The 15,723-nt window shown below is 48.7% G+C and overlaps 5 protein-coding genes across 5 annotated transcripts; 2 read left to right on the top strand and 3 right to left on the bottom strand.

Annotated features, from left to right (window-relative positions):
• Nucleotides 1-3,816: 3,816 nt before the first annotated feature.
• On the bottom strand, nucleotides 3,817-5,681 carry BKA78DRAFT_308432 (surface antigen-domain-containing protein). Its single transcript, XM_066887941.1, has 4 exons — nucleotides 5,601-5,681; nucleotides 5,415-5,531; nucleotides 5,178-5,364; nucleotides 3,817-5,122 (listed from the first exon to the last, which is right to left on the bottom strand). Exons 1-4 carry the CDS (start codon nucleotides 5,622-5,624, stop codon nucleotides 3,924-3,926), a joined length of 1,527 nt encoding a protein of 508 aa, XP_066746321.1. The 5' UTR covers nucleotides 5,625-5,681; the 3' UTR covers nucleotides 3,817-3,923.
• Nucleotides 5,682-5,820: 139 nt separating this feature from the next.
• On the top strand, nucleotides 5,821-7,023 carry BKA78DRAFT_95130 (ubiquitin-conjugating enzyme/RWD-like protein). Its single transcript, XM_066894032.1, has one exon. The coding sequence runs from the start codon at nucleotides 6,080-6,082 to the stop codon at nucleotides 6,908-6,910; it is 831 nt and encodes a 276-aa protein (XP_066746322.1). The 5' UTR covers nucleotides 5,821-6,079; the 3' UTR covers nucleotides 6,911-7,023.
• A 562-nt stretch (nucleotides 7,024-7,585) lies between these two features.
• Nucleotides 7,586-8,746, bottom strand: BKA78DRAFT_308440 (NADH-ubiquinone oxidoreductase complex I, 21 kDa subunit-domain-containing protein). Its single transcript, XM_066887942.1, has 5 exons — nucleotides 8,592-8,746; nucleotides 8,518-8,534; nucleotides 8,266-8,471; nucleotides 8,006-8,208; nucleotides 7,586-7,945 (listed from the first exon to the last, which is right to left on the bottom strand). The coding sequence occupies exons 1-5, from the start codon at nucleotides 8,661-8,663 to the stop codon at nucleotides 7,868-7,870; spliced, it is 576 nt and encodes a 191-aa protein (XP_066746323.1). The 5' UTR covers nucleotides 8,664-8,746; the 3' UTR covers nucleotides 7,586-7,867.
• A 125-nt stretch (nucleotides 8,747-8,871) lies between these two features.
• BKA78DRAFT_308443 (uncharacterized protein) lies at nucleotides 8,872-13,467 on the top strand. The gene is made up of 3 exons (XM_066887943.1): nucleotides 8,872-9,191; nucleotides 9,243-12,847; nucleotides 12,909-13,467. The coding sequence occupies exons 1-3, from the start codon at nucleotides 8,941-8,943 to the stop codon at nucleotides 13,352-13,354; spliced, it is 4,302 nt and encodes a 1,433-aa protein (XP_066746324.1). The 5' UTR covers nucleotides 8,872-8,940; the 3' UTR covers nucleotides 13,355-13,467.
• Nucleotides 13,468-15,722, bottom strand: BKA78DRAFT_308444 (ferric reductase transmembrane component). Its single transcript, XM_066887944.1, has one exon. The coding sequence runs from the start codon at nucleotides 15,679-15,681 to the stop codon at nucleotides 13,768-13,770; it is 1,914 nt and encodes a 637-aa protein (XP_066746325.1). The 5' UTR covers nucleotides 15,682-15,722; the 3' UTR covers nucleotides 13,468-13,767.
• Between the last annotated feature and the right edge of the window lies 1 nt (nucleotide 15,723).

The raw sequence follows: 15,723 nt of genomic DNA on the forward strand, positions 1-15,723 counted from the left end.
CCCTTAGACTTATAAAGATGCTACTAGTACTTATAAAATAAGACTTAGGAGAGGGAGGTTAAGTAGGGTGCTAAATAGTATAGGTATTGCTTAGTAGTGATACCTAGTATTTTTAGTATTAATATTTAAGACCTTTATAGGTAAGTAGGAGAGTAAGTGTGTTATATAATATATCTACTTAATAATCTTTATTTTTCTATTATAAGCTAGGCTTCCTAATAGGTGGATGGTAACACTTTAGAGAATAAAGTTATAAGTAGTCTGTATAAGATAATTATAATAAGATAATAAGATAAGGAGGCAAGAGATAAGAGGTTAAGAAGGGCTAATAGTCTACTTAAGAAGTTAATTATAAGAAAATAAAGATAGCTAGCTACTATTCTATATAACTACTATTTATATCCCTTCTAGTAGTTTCTCTAGCCTGTATACTCTAGGAAGTAAAAGGAAAGGAAGAGGAAGGTAGTATAAGGAATTAGGAGTTAAGATATAGTCTATTATCTATATAAGCAGGTATTATTTAAGCTAAGATACCTCTTAAGACTTGACCACTTATTTAGCTACTAGTGCTTATAGGACTTTATTATTAACTATATACTTAGAGTCCTATAAGCTAGTTAATACATACTATATAAGGGCTTATAGTAGGTGTTATTACTATAGGGCTATATAGGCTAGAGATTATAAGTTAGCTTGCTACAAAGGTAGAGGTGGCTTGTAGGTATGGCTTAGTAATATAGCTTAGTAAGGTAGCTTGTTAGTATGGCATATTAGTGTAGCTTGATGCTATAGCGCGCGGTTGTTGTACAAGAGCTTCAACACTATAGCAGGCTATTATGCTCGCAGCCTAGAGGTTAGGCCGTGACACTAATTAGCTAGGTAGATTCTTTCTTAAAATATAGGCTATTATATCTCTCCTTTAATAGATAAATAGAAGAGTTTAGGCCTATAGAGACTAGAATTCTATAAGGTAGTCCTATATTACCTATTCTATTTCTAATTTATATCTCTAAACTATTCCTATCCTAGGCTATTACCTTTCTCTCCTATATAGATAATATTAGTCTAACTATATCATCTACTAGTATAAAGAAAAACACTAAAATATTAGAGAGAGAGGCTAAAAACCTATATAAATATAGGGCTAGAATAGGTATTAGCTTTAATCTTACTAAGATAGAGCTTATCTATTTTTCTAGTAATAAAAAGGTAAAAAACTATAGTTTAGAACTACCTAATTCTACTATAGTAAAACCTAAAGAGATAGTCTAATAGTTAGGTATCCACTTTAATAATAAACTAAAGTATAAATACTATATTAATACCTTAGTATTAAAGGCTAGATTTACCCTCTATAGGCTCTATAGGCTTACTACTATAGAGCTAGGGATAGGTCTATATACTATATACTAGCTATATATAGCTTATGTTACTAGTATAATAGATTATAGCTCCTAGCTATAGTATAAGCCTAGAGGAATAGACTACCTTCTTAAACCCTTAGAAGCCTTATAAAATAAGGCTCTATATAAGGTACTAGGGGTTTTTAAGACTAGTTCTATTAGAGTAATAGAAATTAAAGTAGGTATCCTACCTACTAAGGCCTAGCTAGGTGCTAGTATAAAAAAATACACACTTAGGGCCTTAAAACTACTAGAAAACCACCCTATTTTAATTAAATTAGGAAGGACTAAGTAAGAATCTATATTTAAAAATAGGAAATCTACCTAGCTAGAGAGGATTCTTAATAGTATAGGGAGTAGGGGACCTCTAGAGCCTATATCCTACCTATATTTTCCTCCCTAGGCTAGGAATATTCTATTTTAGTATAGAATTAGTCCTTTACCTAAAGAAGATGCTAAGAAGGAATACCTAGACCTTATTAAGGCTAGAAAGTCTATTAATACTACCTCTCTATATACTAATGCCTCTAGTATAACTAGAGGTAAAGGTATAGGAGTAGGCCTTACTATTATCTCTAAAAACTAGGAAGACTATAATATAAGTTAGAAAGCCTAAATATAGGTTTTTCTAACCTAGTCTATAATGGGGAATTAGAGGGTATTATAAGGGTGTTTAAATACATGGGTAGAAATGTAAAATAAGGTTAGAAATACTATATATATGTGGATAACTAGGCTGTAATATATTATATTATAAAACCTTCTAATAACCTAGGCTAGTCTTAGTAAATTCAGGCTATAAATACAGCTAAAATAGCTATAGATAAGGGTGCTACTATCTTATTAGAATGGGTTCCTAGCTATACTGGAATATATAGTAATGAGCTTACTAATAATTTAGCTAAGGAGGCTACTAGTCTAGCTAAGACTAGGGAATACCCTACCTCCTTTGCTATATTAGGTATAGAAGTTAAATCCCTAATAAGTATAGAATAGGAGAAGATTATAGGTAAGGCCTTAGCTAAACCTATATCTCCTAAATCTTACTTAAGGTTATTTACTCCTAAACCTTACTATAAACTTAGGATACTAAATAGGACTCCTAGGGAATTAGTATTAGCCTATTATTAGCTAAAGATAGGTTATAGATATTTTAAATTATACCTATACTATACTAAAAAGGTTAATAATAGTACATATAGGTATAGTACTCCTAAAGAGACTCCTTTCTACTTACTACTAAGTTATAAGGATTTCAAAGAATAAAGAAAAAGGCTTAAAGAAGCTATAAATGTGGATTTAACCTATAAAAATATTTATAAAAATTCTAAAAAAAATTTAAGCTACTTTAGCTTACATAAAAGAAACTAATATTGCCACTAAAAGGTGGTATATTAACCAGGAGTCCCTAGAATAATAGAAATTTAGTAAATTCTTCCCAAATTTTCTACCCCTTATATTTCCTTTATTAGTGCTTTTTAGTTCCCACTTTTACACTTATTTATACTTCTTACTATAAGGGTTTAGCCTAAATTATCCTACTTTATAATTATTAAAAACACACCTATAATAGAGAACCTATAATTTTATAGGTCAACCTATAAAAGTTAATAGTTCCATAAAAGCTTAAGGTTATAACCTATAAATTTTATAGCACAATATATATAAAGGAATCTCTTATCTCTAATAGTCTTAGACTAAGAAAGGGACGGTAAACTAAATAAATAAATAAAATAAATAAATAGAGAACCTATATTTTTATAGGTTAACCTATAAAAGTTAGTAGTACTATAATAGCTTAAGGTATTATCCTATAAATTTTATAGAATAATACATATAGAAAAAATTCTTGTCTCTAATAGTCTTAAATTAAGAAAGAGATGTCAACCTTAATAAATAAATATTAAATAAATAAACAAATAAAAGTTTATAGCTCTATAAAACTAGGTATAAACCTACTAGTTATTTATATAGTATAATATATATAGAGAAAACTTCTATCTCTTGTAGTATTAGTAGACTAAGCAAGATTTTTTAAACTAAATAAATCGCAACTAGGCAGGTTGTTTTTATAAAATATCTAATTATACTATTTACTTAGAAGAGAGGTTATAAATCTACTAGCCTAAGTGATAAATAGCTATTATATCTATAGGTTAATAAGTTTTAAATCACGCTACACTACTAAAATAACTTGAAAGAACCACCGCGGCGCGTTTATGATATGCAAAACAGATTGCGTGCGTGTATATAGTAGTTAGATGCTGAATGTAAGAAAACATTCTTCGCTCAAAGCAATGGTTCAACGCGAGTCGCGCAATTAGTCGCGCAAACAGTCGTCAGGTAGGGAATTGTCGCGTAGTCAGTTGCGCCGTGAGGAGGGAGGAGGGTTCGGCATTTCGAAAAAGGCGGGGGCTCAGAAATGTTGCCGAATTTAAATCCAGTCAAGATACACAGCAGCCTTTCTCCAAGACAAAAACGGGAAAGATACAGAACAGACTAATACTTTATAGAATTACTCTACATAAACTCGATACCAACACCGAAATGCAATCCCTTCCTCCCTTGCTCACCCTTCCTGAGCACCAGGGGAAGGGAGAAGTTGAGCTCAAACCGTGCAACTGGGTGAGCGTAAACAAGCCCAACACCTGCTGCACAGCTAGGCAAGCCATGGGCGAGGTCCTGGATCGTCTCCTTCATACTGTCCGTTACCTCGCTTTGCTTACGAGACTCCTTCTTCTCTCGCGGCTCCTTCAATGCCAACAGGCGGCCGGCATTAACAAACGCTTGCAACCGCAGCGGGCTGTCGATGCCAGTTCTGGGCAACGGAAACATCAAATTTGCGCTGCCCGCGGCGTACACATCGCCACCTGTGGCATCAGGTCCGTCACGAGGGCCCAAGCCAGCCAATCGAAAGCCACGAATGTCGGTTGGCCCACCAAGCTGAAAGCGGTCATTGATACGGGAGGCCTTGATTTCACCGCCGGGACCAGCAAGGGGATAAAGCAATCCTGCGCGGAGGCTGGTCGTGAGTGAAACACCCAACGGGGGAACGACGGGCAGGGCAGCTTGAGATTCAACCTCGACTTTGCCGAAGGCGACGTCGCCGCGGAGGAAGCTAGCTCCTGCAAGCTCGGAAACAGTCTTGAGAAGATAGCCACGCGAGGGCAGAAGCGGAGAATCACGGCGATCGAGAGTATACGTATGGAAAATGCTGGACTTGAGGGAGTCACCAGCGTCGGCACGAACAGTCGGGGAAGCGTCAGCTGCGAGGCTGGTAATTTGTCGCCACAAGCCCGAGTATCCCAATTCATGGCGATGGCCGCTGGGTGATTGCCATTTCAGCTTCGTGGATCCGCCCTTGAGGGCCTCCTCATGGCTGGCCCAGCTTTTGAGAGTGGAGCTCGCAAGACCGCCAATTTCCCAGCGAAGGTCGGGGTTGCTAAGGATAGGCGTGTCGAAGGTTGCAGAGTAGGCGGAACGAGTTCGCGTGCCAGCAGAGGCATGTGCGCTGAGAGACTCGGCGCCTCCGAACAAGTTGCGCAGCTGCACATTGGCATAGGCGGAGCCCTCTGCTGAGCCGGCTTCGGTGCCAGTCTTGATGGTGTAGCGCGAGCGCTCATGGGCGTGGACGTAAATGTCAATGTCGGTGGGGGTGGTCGCAGGATCCGCTTGATCAGGCTTGTCGATGAAGACAGAGATCGGAGACTTGAAGATCTCTGGATTGGCGCATGTCAGTGGCCGGGTACAAGCTCCCTTTGTGACTGAACGAACCAAATCTTTCAAGCTTATTGACCGCAGTAGAGATATCCACAAGAGCGCGTTCGAGATCGTAGTCTTGGCGGCCATTCGCATTCAGGAGCGGACTAAAGACGCGCTCCAAAAAGCCATGTCGAGTGTGCTTGGCCTGCAATACGCGGACGGACGAGATGGTCACCGGAAGTGTGAGGTTGTTGCTGACCTGGGCCCATCAGCACGATGAACTAGGATATGAGAGTGTAGGAGCCGTACGAGCTCAGTCTGCCTGGCATGCGACTTCTGGGCCTGGGCGTGTAGGCGCTGATTGACCTCGTCCTCCCGTCGTTGGGTCTCGGACGGGTTGACTTTTTGCTTCAGCTTTGAGAAGACCTGCAGGTACATAAATTAGCCATTGGAGTTGCAAATTGACCGTGGCGCGCAGGCAGTGAGTTGACGCACATCGTCCTCGAGCGGCGACGCCATTGAGGGAAGCTTGTAGGACAGAGGTGCTCTCTGACCGTGGACCGATGTAGATTGAAGTTGAAGGCAATTGAAGCTTGGAACGCCGCGGCGGTGGTGCTTCTGCCGCTCCGCCGTTCGGGCTTGGCGTTTCCGTGGCCCCGGTTCCGCCGCTTTGTCTCCCGCTCCAGTCCGACCGCGCGCAGCCGGTGGCAGCCATCCCGTCAGCAGCAGTCAGTCCAGTGTTCCTCACCAACGCTCCCCCGCCGCCACCACCGCAACTAACCAAGGCGCTCACAACAACAACAACCACAACAACCGGAAGCCTACACCTCTCATCCGATACCTACTTTCGCTCACACTCGCCGACCGCTCTTAGTTTTCGCAGCGCTCCCTCCCGCCTTATCGCGCACACATCGAAACCCTCGATCGTTGACATTTCCATCCACTTGGCTTTCTTTCTCCTTTCGATTATCACGATGGCGACGCCGCAGGCAACCAAACGCTTGACCCGCGAGTACAAGACGATATCTCAGAACCCTCCTCCATACATTATCGCCCATCCTTCCGAGAACAACATACTCGAGTGGCACTACATCCTTACCGGCCCCCCGGGCACACCATACGAGGGCGGCCAGTATTGGGGCACCCTCATGTTCCCGCCAGACTACCCGTTCGCCCCGCCTGCCATCCGCATGCATACTCCATCCGGTCGCTTCCAGCCATCGACTCGCCTCTGCCTGAGCATTTCAGATTTCCACCCCAAAAGCTTCAACCCGGCGTGGGAAGTCAGCACCATACTGATCGGCCTGATGAGTTTCATGACGAGCGAAGAACTGACGACTGGAAGCGTTCGAGCTTCTGATGCCGAACGTCGTCTGTTTGCGGCCCGGTCTCGGTGGTGGAACTCTACTGGTGGAGGATCCCATGCGGCTTCAACTGCACGTTCCAAGAACAGTGGTATTGGCGCCATCAAAGCGGGCGATGGTGGCGCAAAGTTCCGCCTGGAGTGGCCAGAGCAAGACGCGGAAAACTGGAAGTGGATCAAGGAACAAAAGATCGATGCTGCGACAGGTCAACCGCAAGCACAGCAGATCGACGGTCATGGGCCATGCGCGCCCGAAGCTGCTGCTCTGAGGAGACGACCTGTTGGCAGCGGGAGCTTGGGAGCGGTAGTTGGGGGTGGACAGGTGGCAAGAGATGCTGGTCAAGGCTGGTTGAGTCGCAACAAGTACTGGATTGGAGCAGCGCTGCTGTTTGGATACGTTCTGGTCACCCGAGTCATTGGGGTTGAAACCAATGAGCAGTGATTCTCTTCAACCTTCCTAAGAGGGCTCGAATTATCAAGGTCACTGGCGGCGTTTGGGTCTAGCACTGGAGTTGGGTATCGGGCAAGGGGCGTTTTATCGGACTAGGGAGATCTCCTTTGAGCATGCTGAAAGGCATCCGGCGCTTTGATATTATTCCTTCGACCGCTTCTCTTCCCGCCCCACTACTGAAACAAGAGGACGGGATTTTTTGGTAGTCTGAACAGCAAATGAAATCCAGTCAAACAAACAGCGGAACTTCATTTGATCTCACGAGCGCTCGCTGCGTATGTGCATCACCAGCCGAAATCGAGCGTTTGGGTGGGAGGCCATGCGGGGCAGGTCCACAAATTGTGGCATGTTCGGACAACCTTCATGTTCGAGATGAGTTGCTGGCCTGCATTTTCTGGTCCCGCTCAGTCCAGGGCTTCAATCATGGTCCACTAGATTAAATGATCAAGGAGCCACAGGATTTTCCACCACCCATACATGTATATTGATGGGGCGCTGAACCCTCAAGGGATTGGTGTACTCCTCAACTCTACCAGTTAGCCCTGCATTCATATACTAATTCTCCAGTTCCTCAGCTCCAAAAAGCCGTTTGAGAGGAGAGAATTTGGCTTTGTCAAGGATTCAAATCTTGGAGGCTTTGGGAACACGCACATTTTCACTTCACTGAGGGACAGAGGGAGCTCGACTCGAACAAGTGTTAATTGATCGCCAACATCACGAAGATATCTAGGTATTCTAGGGCGAAAGCACCATTTTCAGACTTTCCATCGGCTCTACTCATCGTATCAGGCCTCTGCGAGTGACGATGGAGATCGCAGTGACATGCTGAAAATCAATGAATGACGTGGAGCAAGTCTTTGTAGACTATCACATAGTGACTCTTCATGATAAGTGGTTCCTTGTGAACTAGAGTCTTGAGCCCCTGGCAGGATGAATTGTACTGGAATTTCAGTTGCTCTTTGCGGCCTCCTCGGCAGCCAGTTCACGCTCCGCTTGTTGGTAGTATTTGGCAGTGTCAACGCCATGCTGTTGAGAGTCGTCAGTATCTCGCAGCCTTTTGCTGGGATAAAGTGATGTAGCACTGACGTGGTTGTGATTGAAGAAGTTGCCCCATGGGAGAAAGGGCAAGAAGGTGACAGAGTATCTCGAGTTTCTCGACGCCACGCCCTGCAAGTGCTCCGACATTGTGGAGACGCCGTACAGTGGCTCGCCTTTCTTGACTTTGTCCACCATCTCCCTCATGTCCATATCAATCTCACGCCTGTTTTCAGTGACGCCATGGAATCGCACTGTCCAGCCAGTCAGTATCATGGGCTCTGCGGCAAAGTATAAGGGTTATTCCGCACAAGTGGACCGCGAGTACAGCTTCAGGAAGCCGGCTGCAAGACTGATGAAGCAGGTCGCACGCATAATGGGAGCGAATCCCCGGCGGCCAACGTACGACGGGGAGACTCGCTCCATGAGCAAGAGCAGCGCGGGACCAGCAGCGACGTGTGCGGCGCCCACGGCGTAGTCGGACGGGCGAGCATAGCGCACAACACGAGTGAAGTGACTGCAAATGTCAGCGAGGTTGGGACGGGAGCATTGGAGCGCCCTACGGGTCGCTGTCAATGAGCTGATTAACGTGTTAGTGTCTATTGGGCGTTCGGGGGCATTCGTGGGTGCAACACACAGGATAATCAGTGTCGAGTTTCTTGGCGGGCACGACAGGGCGCTCGCGATACTCGACTTCGGTGGGAGCCATGGTGGCAGTGGCAAGATGTGTAAAGGCACTTCAATGGGTCGTGATGGAGAGAGACAGTTTAGTGGTGGGTGAGTGTCGTTCCCACAACCCGAGCACCACACCCACCGGCATGATCGCCAAGGCCGGGGCAAGCTCTCGGTCGGGTGGCTCCTTCCTCCCTCCCTCCCCGGACCCGGTCCCGCCCCGCGCTCCAAGCTTCCACCGAGCACCTTTTTGCAACTCCGTCCTCCGCGCGCGCGTCAACACACGCGGAATGTCGACCTGAACCACGTCCACCATGGACATCGACACCCAGAGCCCCTCGCGCAATGGCACCATCCTGCCCGTCGGCCATGCGCGCCCGACCGTGGCCGATTTGCAAGGCGAAAACCACTACGCCCAGGTTGCGCGAAAGCACTGGCTCGGAGCTGCCAGACCGCCCAAGGTCAAGCCCGAGGTGCTCAAGAAAGAACTTTGGGACGTCCTAGAGAAGGATGGCTTCCCTTACAGCGCTCTGCTTATTCTCGAGAACCTGCAGCTGCTGGAGAAGTGAGAATCTCTGCCCCTGTTAAGCTGCAGCTGCTAACCATGATTTCGTAGCTATCTCTGGCCTGGCTATACCGAGGATGCTTCCAATCACCACGTCCTTTTGCTTGCTCTACTCGTCAACGTCAAACGCAGGGAGAATCTTGCCTCATGGGATCACTTTACCAGCAAGCCATCCGAGTTCTCGTCCTTCTTTCGCCGCCTCCTTTCCATGGCCATCGACTCCGCCTTCTCTCCGAAGATCCGCACCCACTTGATCTCATTTGTCATAGGAGCGTTCCAATCTCTCGACAGTGGCTTGGTCAGGAAAGAATGTGCGCCACTGGTTTCGATTGCCATCTGGCACAATCTACACAGTGAAGAAGCGCGGGAACAGAAGCTGGAAAAGAATCTGATGCTCCGCAAAGCATGGAGGGCAGCAGGGAAGCGCTACGACAACGGAGATGAAGAGGCCAAGACGAAGCTGCGTTTTGAAAGAGCCTGGCTGTTCACCTTGCTGCTGGACTTTTTGAATCGCATCTACGACACGGTGGCGCAATCTCGCGCGGAAAACTTGCGCTATTGCGAGCGTTTTGTCGAATTCTTGACGGACGTCCAAAGTCAATTGCCGACAAGGCGTTATGTCAACACCTTGCTCCATGACTTGAACCTCCTTGCCGCAATTCAACTGTCACCTCTTTACACCGATGAGGATAACGGCCTGTTCCGTGATCTCTGCGCCCTCCTCAAGCATTACACTTATTTCCCGATCGACGATCAAATTGGACAGCAGCAGTCTCCATCCGAGTACCACCAGGTCCACTGCTCAAAATTGGCGAGACTTCAAAGGACTTGCCTTAAGCACTTTAGTTCGAAACTGACAATTCTTGCGCTCTCCAACTACGGCTCGCTTGACCGACGGGCTGATCTCGAATCCCACCTCCAAATCCTCACAGAGGAGGAACTCGTCCAGCTCTGCGGACTCTTGGGATTCCGTACCGAGTACCCCAAATCGTCCTTGGTCGTCCAAGACCGGGCCTTCTTTTCAGAAATCATCGTGTCGGCACATGAGAAAAAGCCAACTTTCCAGGACACGGTGCGGGAGATGACGATTCTCCCTACCGAAAAGATTCTCTACGAGGCAACCTTTTTGCGAAACGAAGACTACGATGGATCTAGGCCCTTGGCGATTCCGAAATTGAACCTGCAGTACCTGACTCTAGGCGATTTCCTCTGGAGGTCTTTCATCTTGCACCGATGCGAGTCCTTCTATGAGATCAGAAAGGACATGGAAGACGTGATCAAGCGTCTGAAGCCGAGAAAGTCAAGGGAGGGAGTGCAATTTTCAGGCTCCTCCAAAATGGCCCTGCCTATCGACAAACCTGCAATTACTGATGTTGCGCCCGCGCGCGTTGGGGAAACGGCACCGTCACGAGTACAAGCTGAGGTGATACTCGATGTGTCAAGACTCAATGCCAGTGTTGCCAGAGAATGGGAGTCACTTCGTCCGGATGACGTTGTGTATCTTCTTGCGGTAGATCCTCAGGAAGATGGGCGCTTCATTAGCAACGGCGGTCAGCTGCAAAGTCTTGCTGAAAAAATGGGTCTGAAGCATTTGCGTTGTGCGGAGGTAATGCAAGTCTTGGATGAACAAGGGCGACCTCTGCGAGAACCCAAGACGTCCCAGGGCCAGACGCGCAGGCCGAGGCAGCGGCGATTGCTACTGAAAATTGACAATGAAGCGTACAAAGAAGACAAGGACAGGCAAGGAAAGGCCGAAAGAGGTGTTTACGAATCAATCAATCTGGTCGTCCGTCGTAGAGGCAGAGAGAACAACTTCAAGCCCATTTTGGAGTCGATTCGACGTCTGACTCTTTCTGACATCCCCGCGCCCTCCTGGCTTCAGGAAGTCTTCTTGGGTTATGGCGATCCTGCCGGCGCTACCTACAAGCGTTTAGCCAACAGGCTGAAAAGAATTGACTTTCGCGACACGTTTCTGGATTGGCAACATTTGGTCGAGAGTCTTTCGGGCAAGGCTGTCGAACCAGCTGAAGATGCCACTGGGAGTTTTGGGCCTCCATATGTGCTCGAGTTCCCGGAGCAAGAACAGCAGCAACAAGAGATCCATGAAAGGCCATCTAAGAAACGCAGACGGGCCAAGAAAGAATCCGAGGCAGACGTAACAGACACAAAGGCGGCCGAAGTAGTCCGTGTCTCGACGTACAAACCACCAAACATGGGACCTTATCCAACGGATGCCCCTAAGCTGAATACTGTGCGCTTTACGCCAGCTCAGCTGGAGGCAATTACGTCGGGAACCCAACCCGGCTTGACTGTAGTCGTTGGACCCCCTGGAACTGGCAAGACTGATGTGGCCACTCAGATCATCAACAACATCTATCACAATTTTCCCAGCCAAAGGACACTGCTTGTTGCTCACAGTAATCAGGCGTTGAATCAGCTCTTTCAGAAGATTGTGGCTCTTGATATTGATGAGCGACATTTGCTTCGTTTGGGACACGGTGAAGAAGATCTCGAGACCGAAACCAACTATTCCAAGCACGGGAGGGTCGAGAGTTTCCGCGAGATCGGTATCAAATATCTGGCTGAGGTCGACCGACTCGCAGCGAATTTCAACGCGCCTGGTGCACATGGTTCGTCGTGTGAGACTGCTGGATATTTCAACTCTGTCTACGTACAGCCGGCTTGGACCAAGTACTGGAACCGCATCGAATCCGGCGAAGCTAGTGATGAGGAATTGATTACTGAGTTCCCCTTCCACCAGTACTTTTCCAACGCTCCACAGCCACTGTTTCCCCCGGAATCCTCGCGTGAGGTTCTGGTGGACATTGCGGCTGGCTGCTATCGACACATCGAGAAGATCTTTGCTGAGCTCGAGGACATCCGGCCTTTCGAGATCCTGAGGAATCCCAGAGACAGCGCCAATTATCTCTTGATCAAAGAAGCCCGCATCATTGCCATGACCTCGACACATGCGGCGATGAGACGACAGGAAATCGCAGGCCTAGGCTTCCACTACGACAATGTCATCATGGAAGAAGCGGCTCAAATCACCGAGATTGAAAATTTCATCCCTCTGGCCCTCCAAAACCCCAAAGATGGCGAGCTGCCCTTGCAGAGAATCGTACTATGTGGAGACCACCTCCAGAACTCCCCGGTCGTCCAGAATCTTGCGTTCAGGCAGTATGCAAACCTCGAGCAATCTTTGTTCCTGCGCCTGGTCAGACTGGGAGTACCCACGATTGTGCTGGACCAGCAGGGGCGTGCTCGGCCAAGCCTCGCAGAGCTGTACAAATGGCGCTATCCAAAGCTCGACAACCTCCCCACGGTAGAGTCGAGTCCTGAATTCAAGCTCGCCAATCCTGGATTTAGATACGACTACCAGTTCATCAACGTGCCTGACTACAAGGGTAGGGGCGAATTAGAGCCGATGCCACATTTCATTCAAAACCTGGGAGAATCCGAATACGCGGTGGCCATTTTCATGTACATGCGACTGCTCGGATACCCGGCCTCGAAAATTTCGATCTTGACCACGTACGCCGGACAAAGATCATTGATCAGAGATGTTTTGCACCATCGATGCGCTCGAAACCCGCTTTTTGGCTTGCCGAGAATCGTCACGACTGTGGACAAGTACCAGGGCGAGCAGAATGACTGTGAGTTCAAGAGATCCTCTTGGCACGTTTCTTTGTCGACCATGGCTAACTAATGTTTTAGACGTCATCCTTTCTCTCGTTCGCACGAGCCGTGTAGGATACCTTCGCGACATTCGCCGACTCACTGTCGCGTTGTCGCGTGCTCGTTTGGGTCTCTACATTGTCGGCCGCCGCGACGTTTTTGAATCATCCTACGAGCTCAAGCCCGCTTTTGACGTTCTGTTGAAACGCCCCGATAAGCTGTCGTTGGTCACAAGCGAGATGTATCCAACACGCAGGGCATTGACGGACGAGCCAGCCTCTACCGAGATGGAATCTACGGAGCATCTTGGTGCATACGTCTATGAGATGACAAAGGCCAAGGTGGAAGCGATCAAGGCCAATGGAGGAAAGCTGCCGGAAATGTTGCCGGAAGAAAACACGGATGACGAAGATGACGATGGTGTCGTGGAAGAATTCGACGAGGAGCCCGAGGACCTCGAAGAAGAGGAGCAAGAGGAAGTTTGATTGAGCTCTCGTCAGGAATGGGGTTTATGGGGATCTAGTGAAGATGAGCATCTAAGTAGGCGCTTGCAGGATACCAAGAGGAATCAATTTTGGACAAGAACAAGTCCCACCATGTCTCGAATGTTCAGTAACAATAATCCTGAGACTAAATGACCGTCTGCAGAGGCTCCATACCCTATCAAGCCAGCCTAGGGACTCATCCAGGCCTGAGTGGTGGGCGGAGAGCATTCACGCTTGCAACGAGGGAACCCATTCCCCTTTTTTGATGACCATCTCGAACAACACTAGGGAAACGTTACATTCATCAATTCTTGTGTATGTGATCTTGATATAACTCCCGCTGAATTTCGTTCTTGAAGCCAAAACTCCTCTGCAACCGAAAAATTTGGACAAGAGAAGGACTGCCCCGAGAATCACCACCCAAACTTCTCCACAGCCACATCGATTCGCCTACCTTCGCTCGCCAATTTGGCACATGCATTTCTAGCGGCTCTATTCATGCCATCAGGACCGCTGACGACGGCGCCAATGCTTCCGCCGGCTGCATCATCGTAGGTGGATGCCCAGTCTCTAACAACGCCCGCAACATCAGGTCTTCCGGCCTCCTCTGTTGGCTCTGGGACAAGCACATGAGCGCCCCAGCCGCGTAGCTCGTCCAGGCGCTCCTTTGGCAGCCAAGGCAGCTGCTGGCGGGAGTGGACGACCCACAAGAAGCAGACGTGCCGTGGACCGTCGGAATGATGGGACTCCACGTCCTGCTGCGACGATCGGCCATTCAGCAACGCCCATAAGAGCGGGAACGCAACGGCAACGCCAGAGCCGCCGGCAATGACAATCGCCATGCGCGAGCGCTGGAGCAGGCGGACTGGACGCTGAGAGCCGTACGGTCCGTCGAGACGGAGACGGACGGATGAGTGCGTCTGCGCGTGGAGCAACAGATCGCGCGAGAAGCCCTCTTGCGCGCGGATGAGGAAGCTGAGCCACGCGTGGCGCGGTTGGTCAGCGGGCTGGCGAGCGTCTTGAGGAGGAGGAGGAGCGGGAGACGCAATGGTAAAGGGGTGAGCTTGGGTCAAATGCTTGTGGCTTATAGCCGGGACGGTGACGAAGGCATGGTCAGAAGTTTCCCAGCCGCGAGAGATGTTTCGTCCGAGCAGCCGTTGGAGAGGGCCAGCTGACTGAGGCAAGTCCCAGTTTGTGGAGAGTAGGACCGTCTTGCCGTCTTCGAGGATGCTGATGTCGGCGCGCATGGTGGTGGACTTGATGCCGAGCCGGAAGACGATGCGATCGACGAGGAAAATGAGCAGCGCAATGCCAACCCATACACGCGCTCTGGTGTGGTGTAACCACAACAAAACCAGAGCAGCGGCCTGTAGTCCGACGTGCAGGACCAGGAAGGTTTCGTAGCACTTTTGGCGAAAGGTGCCGAGGGAAGTCAGGTAGATGAGCTCATAGGAGATCAAGGCGCCAATGCCGGGCAGGATGACATGGGAGAGCAGGAACCGCTTCAACCCGAATCCGATGGGATTGAGGAGGGTATACCAGACGCCGAACATGCCCAGGCCATGGAGGAGCGCCAAAAGGCATACAATTTCGCCCAAGCGGCGGTGGAAGATGTTCAGAGACTCGTAAGAGCGGCCGGTTAGCCAGCTGATGGGCTGGTTTTTGGCGGCAAAAAGGTACAGCAGTGGCAGGTTTGAGACGAACAGAATGCCACAGCGGTCGGCAAAGACGAAGAGGAGAGGGATGGAAAGAGGAGTCCTGAAGAAAAGGTAGAAGATGTTCAAACCAAGTAGTACCAAAACGGCGAGGCTTGTGGCGTTGGAGGGAAGCTGTTTATTGACGAACGGGATGGGACGAGGCTGGTACATGGCCCATGCCTTGACATGGTGGCACAACGCAGCCAAGAAGCCAGGTGCTTGCTTTTTGGTGCTCGTGGGCGCCAGAAGCAGTCGTCTTTCTTCATCTTCGTCTCCAATCTTCCCTTTGTTCGGGGGTGTCGCCGTCCCTTCAAGTGTGCTGCTACTACTGCTGCTGGTCGAGCTTTCTCCGACGTTGGCCTGGGACTTGGTTCTCTGTCGGCGGCGACGATATGCATCCAGGAGAAGTCCTCCCCAGTGCTCAGCTGCAAATAGCAGAAGAATGCCGAGGAGGACGAGATTGTAGGACTGGAGTAGCCATCTCGAGTACAGGATGTTCTCAACCAACTTGCGGAAGCGTGGGTCGTTTACGGGGACATTGGGCCCTTCGGCGATTCGGTATGGCAAAGTCGAATCGGACTGACTCGCAGCGGTTTCTCTGCTCCAAGACCAAAGATAATCAGACTCCATGCTCGTCGAAACGGCGTAGGTTGTTTAGGGGCGGTCATACAC

Source organism: Phyllosticta capitalensis (genome assembly GCF_038381095.1).
Source record: "Phyllosticta capitalensis strain CBS 128856 chromosome Unknown BKA78scaffold_3, whole genome shotgun sequence".
Lineage (NCBI taxonomy): Eukaryota > Fungi > Ascomycota > Dothideomycetes > Botryosphaeriales > Phyllostictaceae > Phyllosticta > Phyllosticta capitalensis.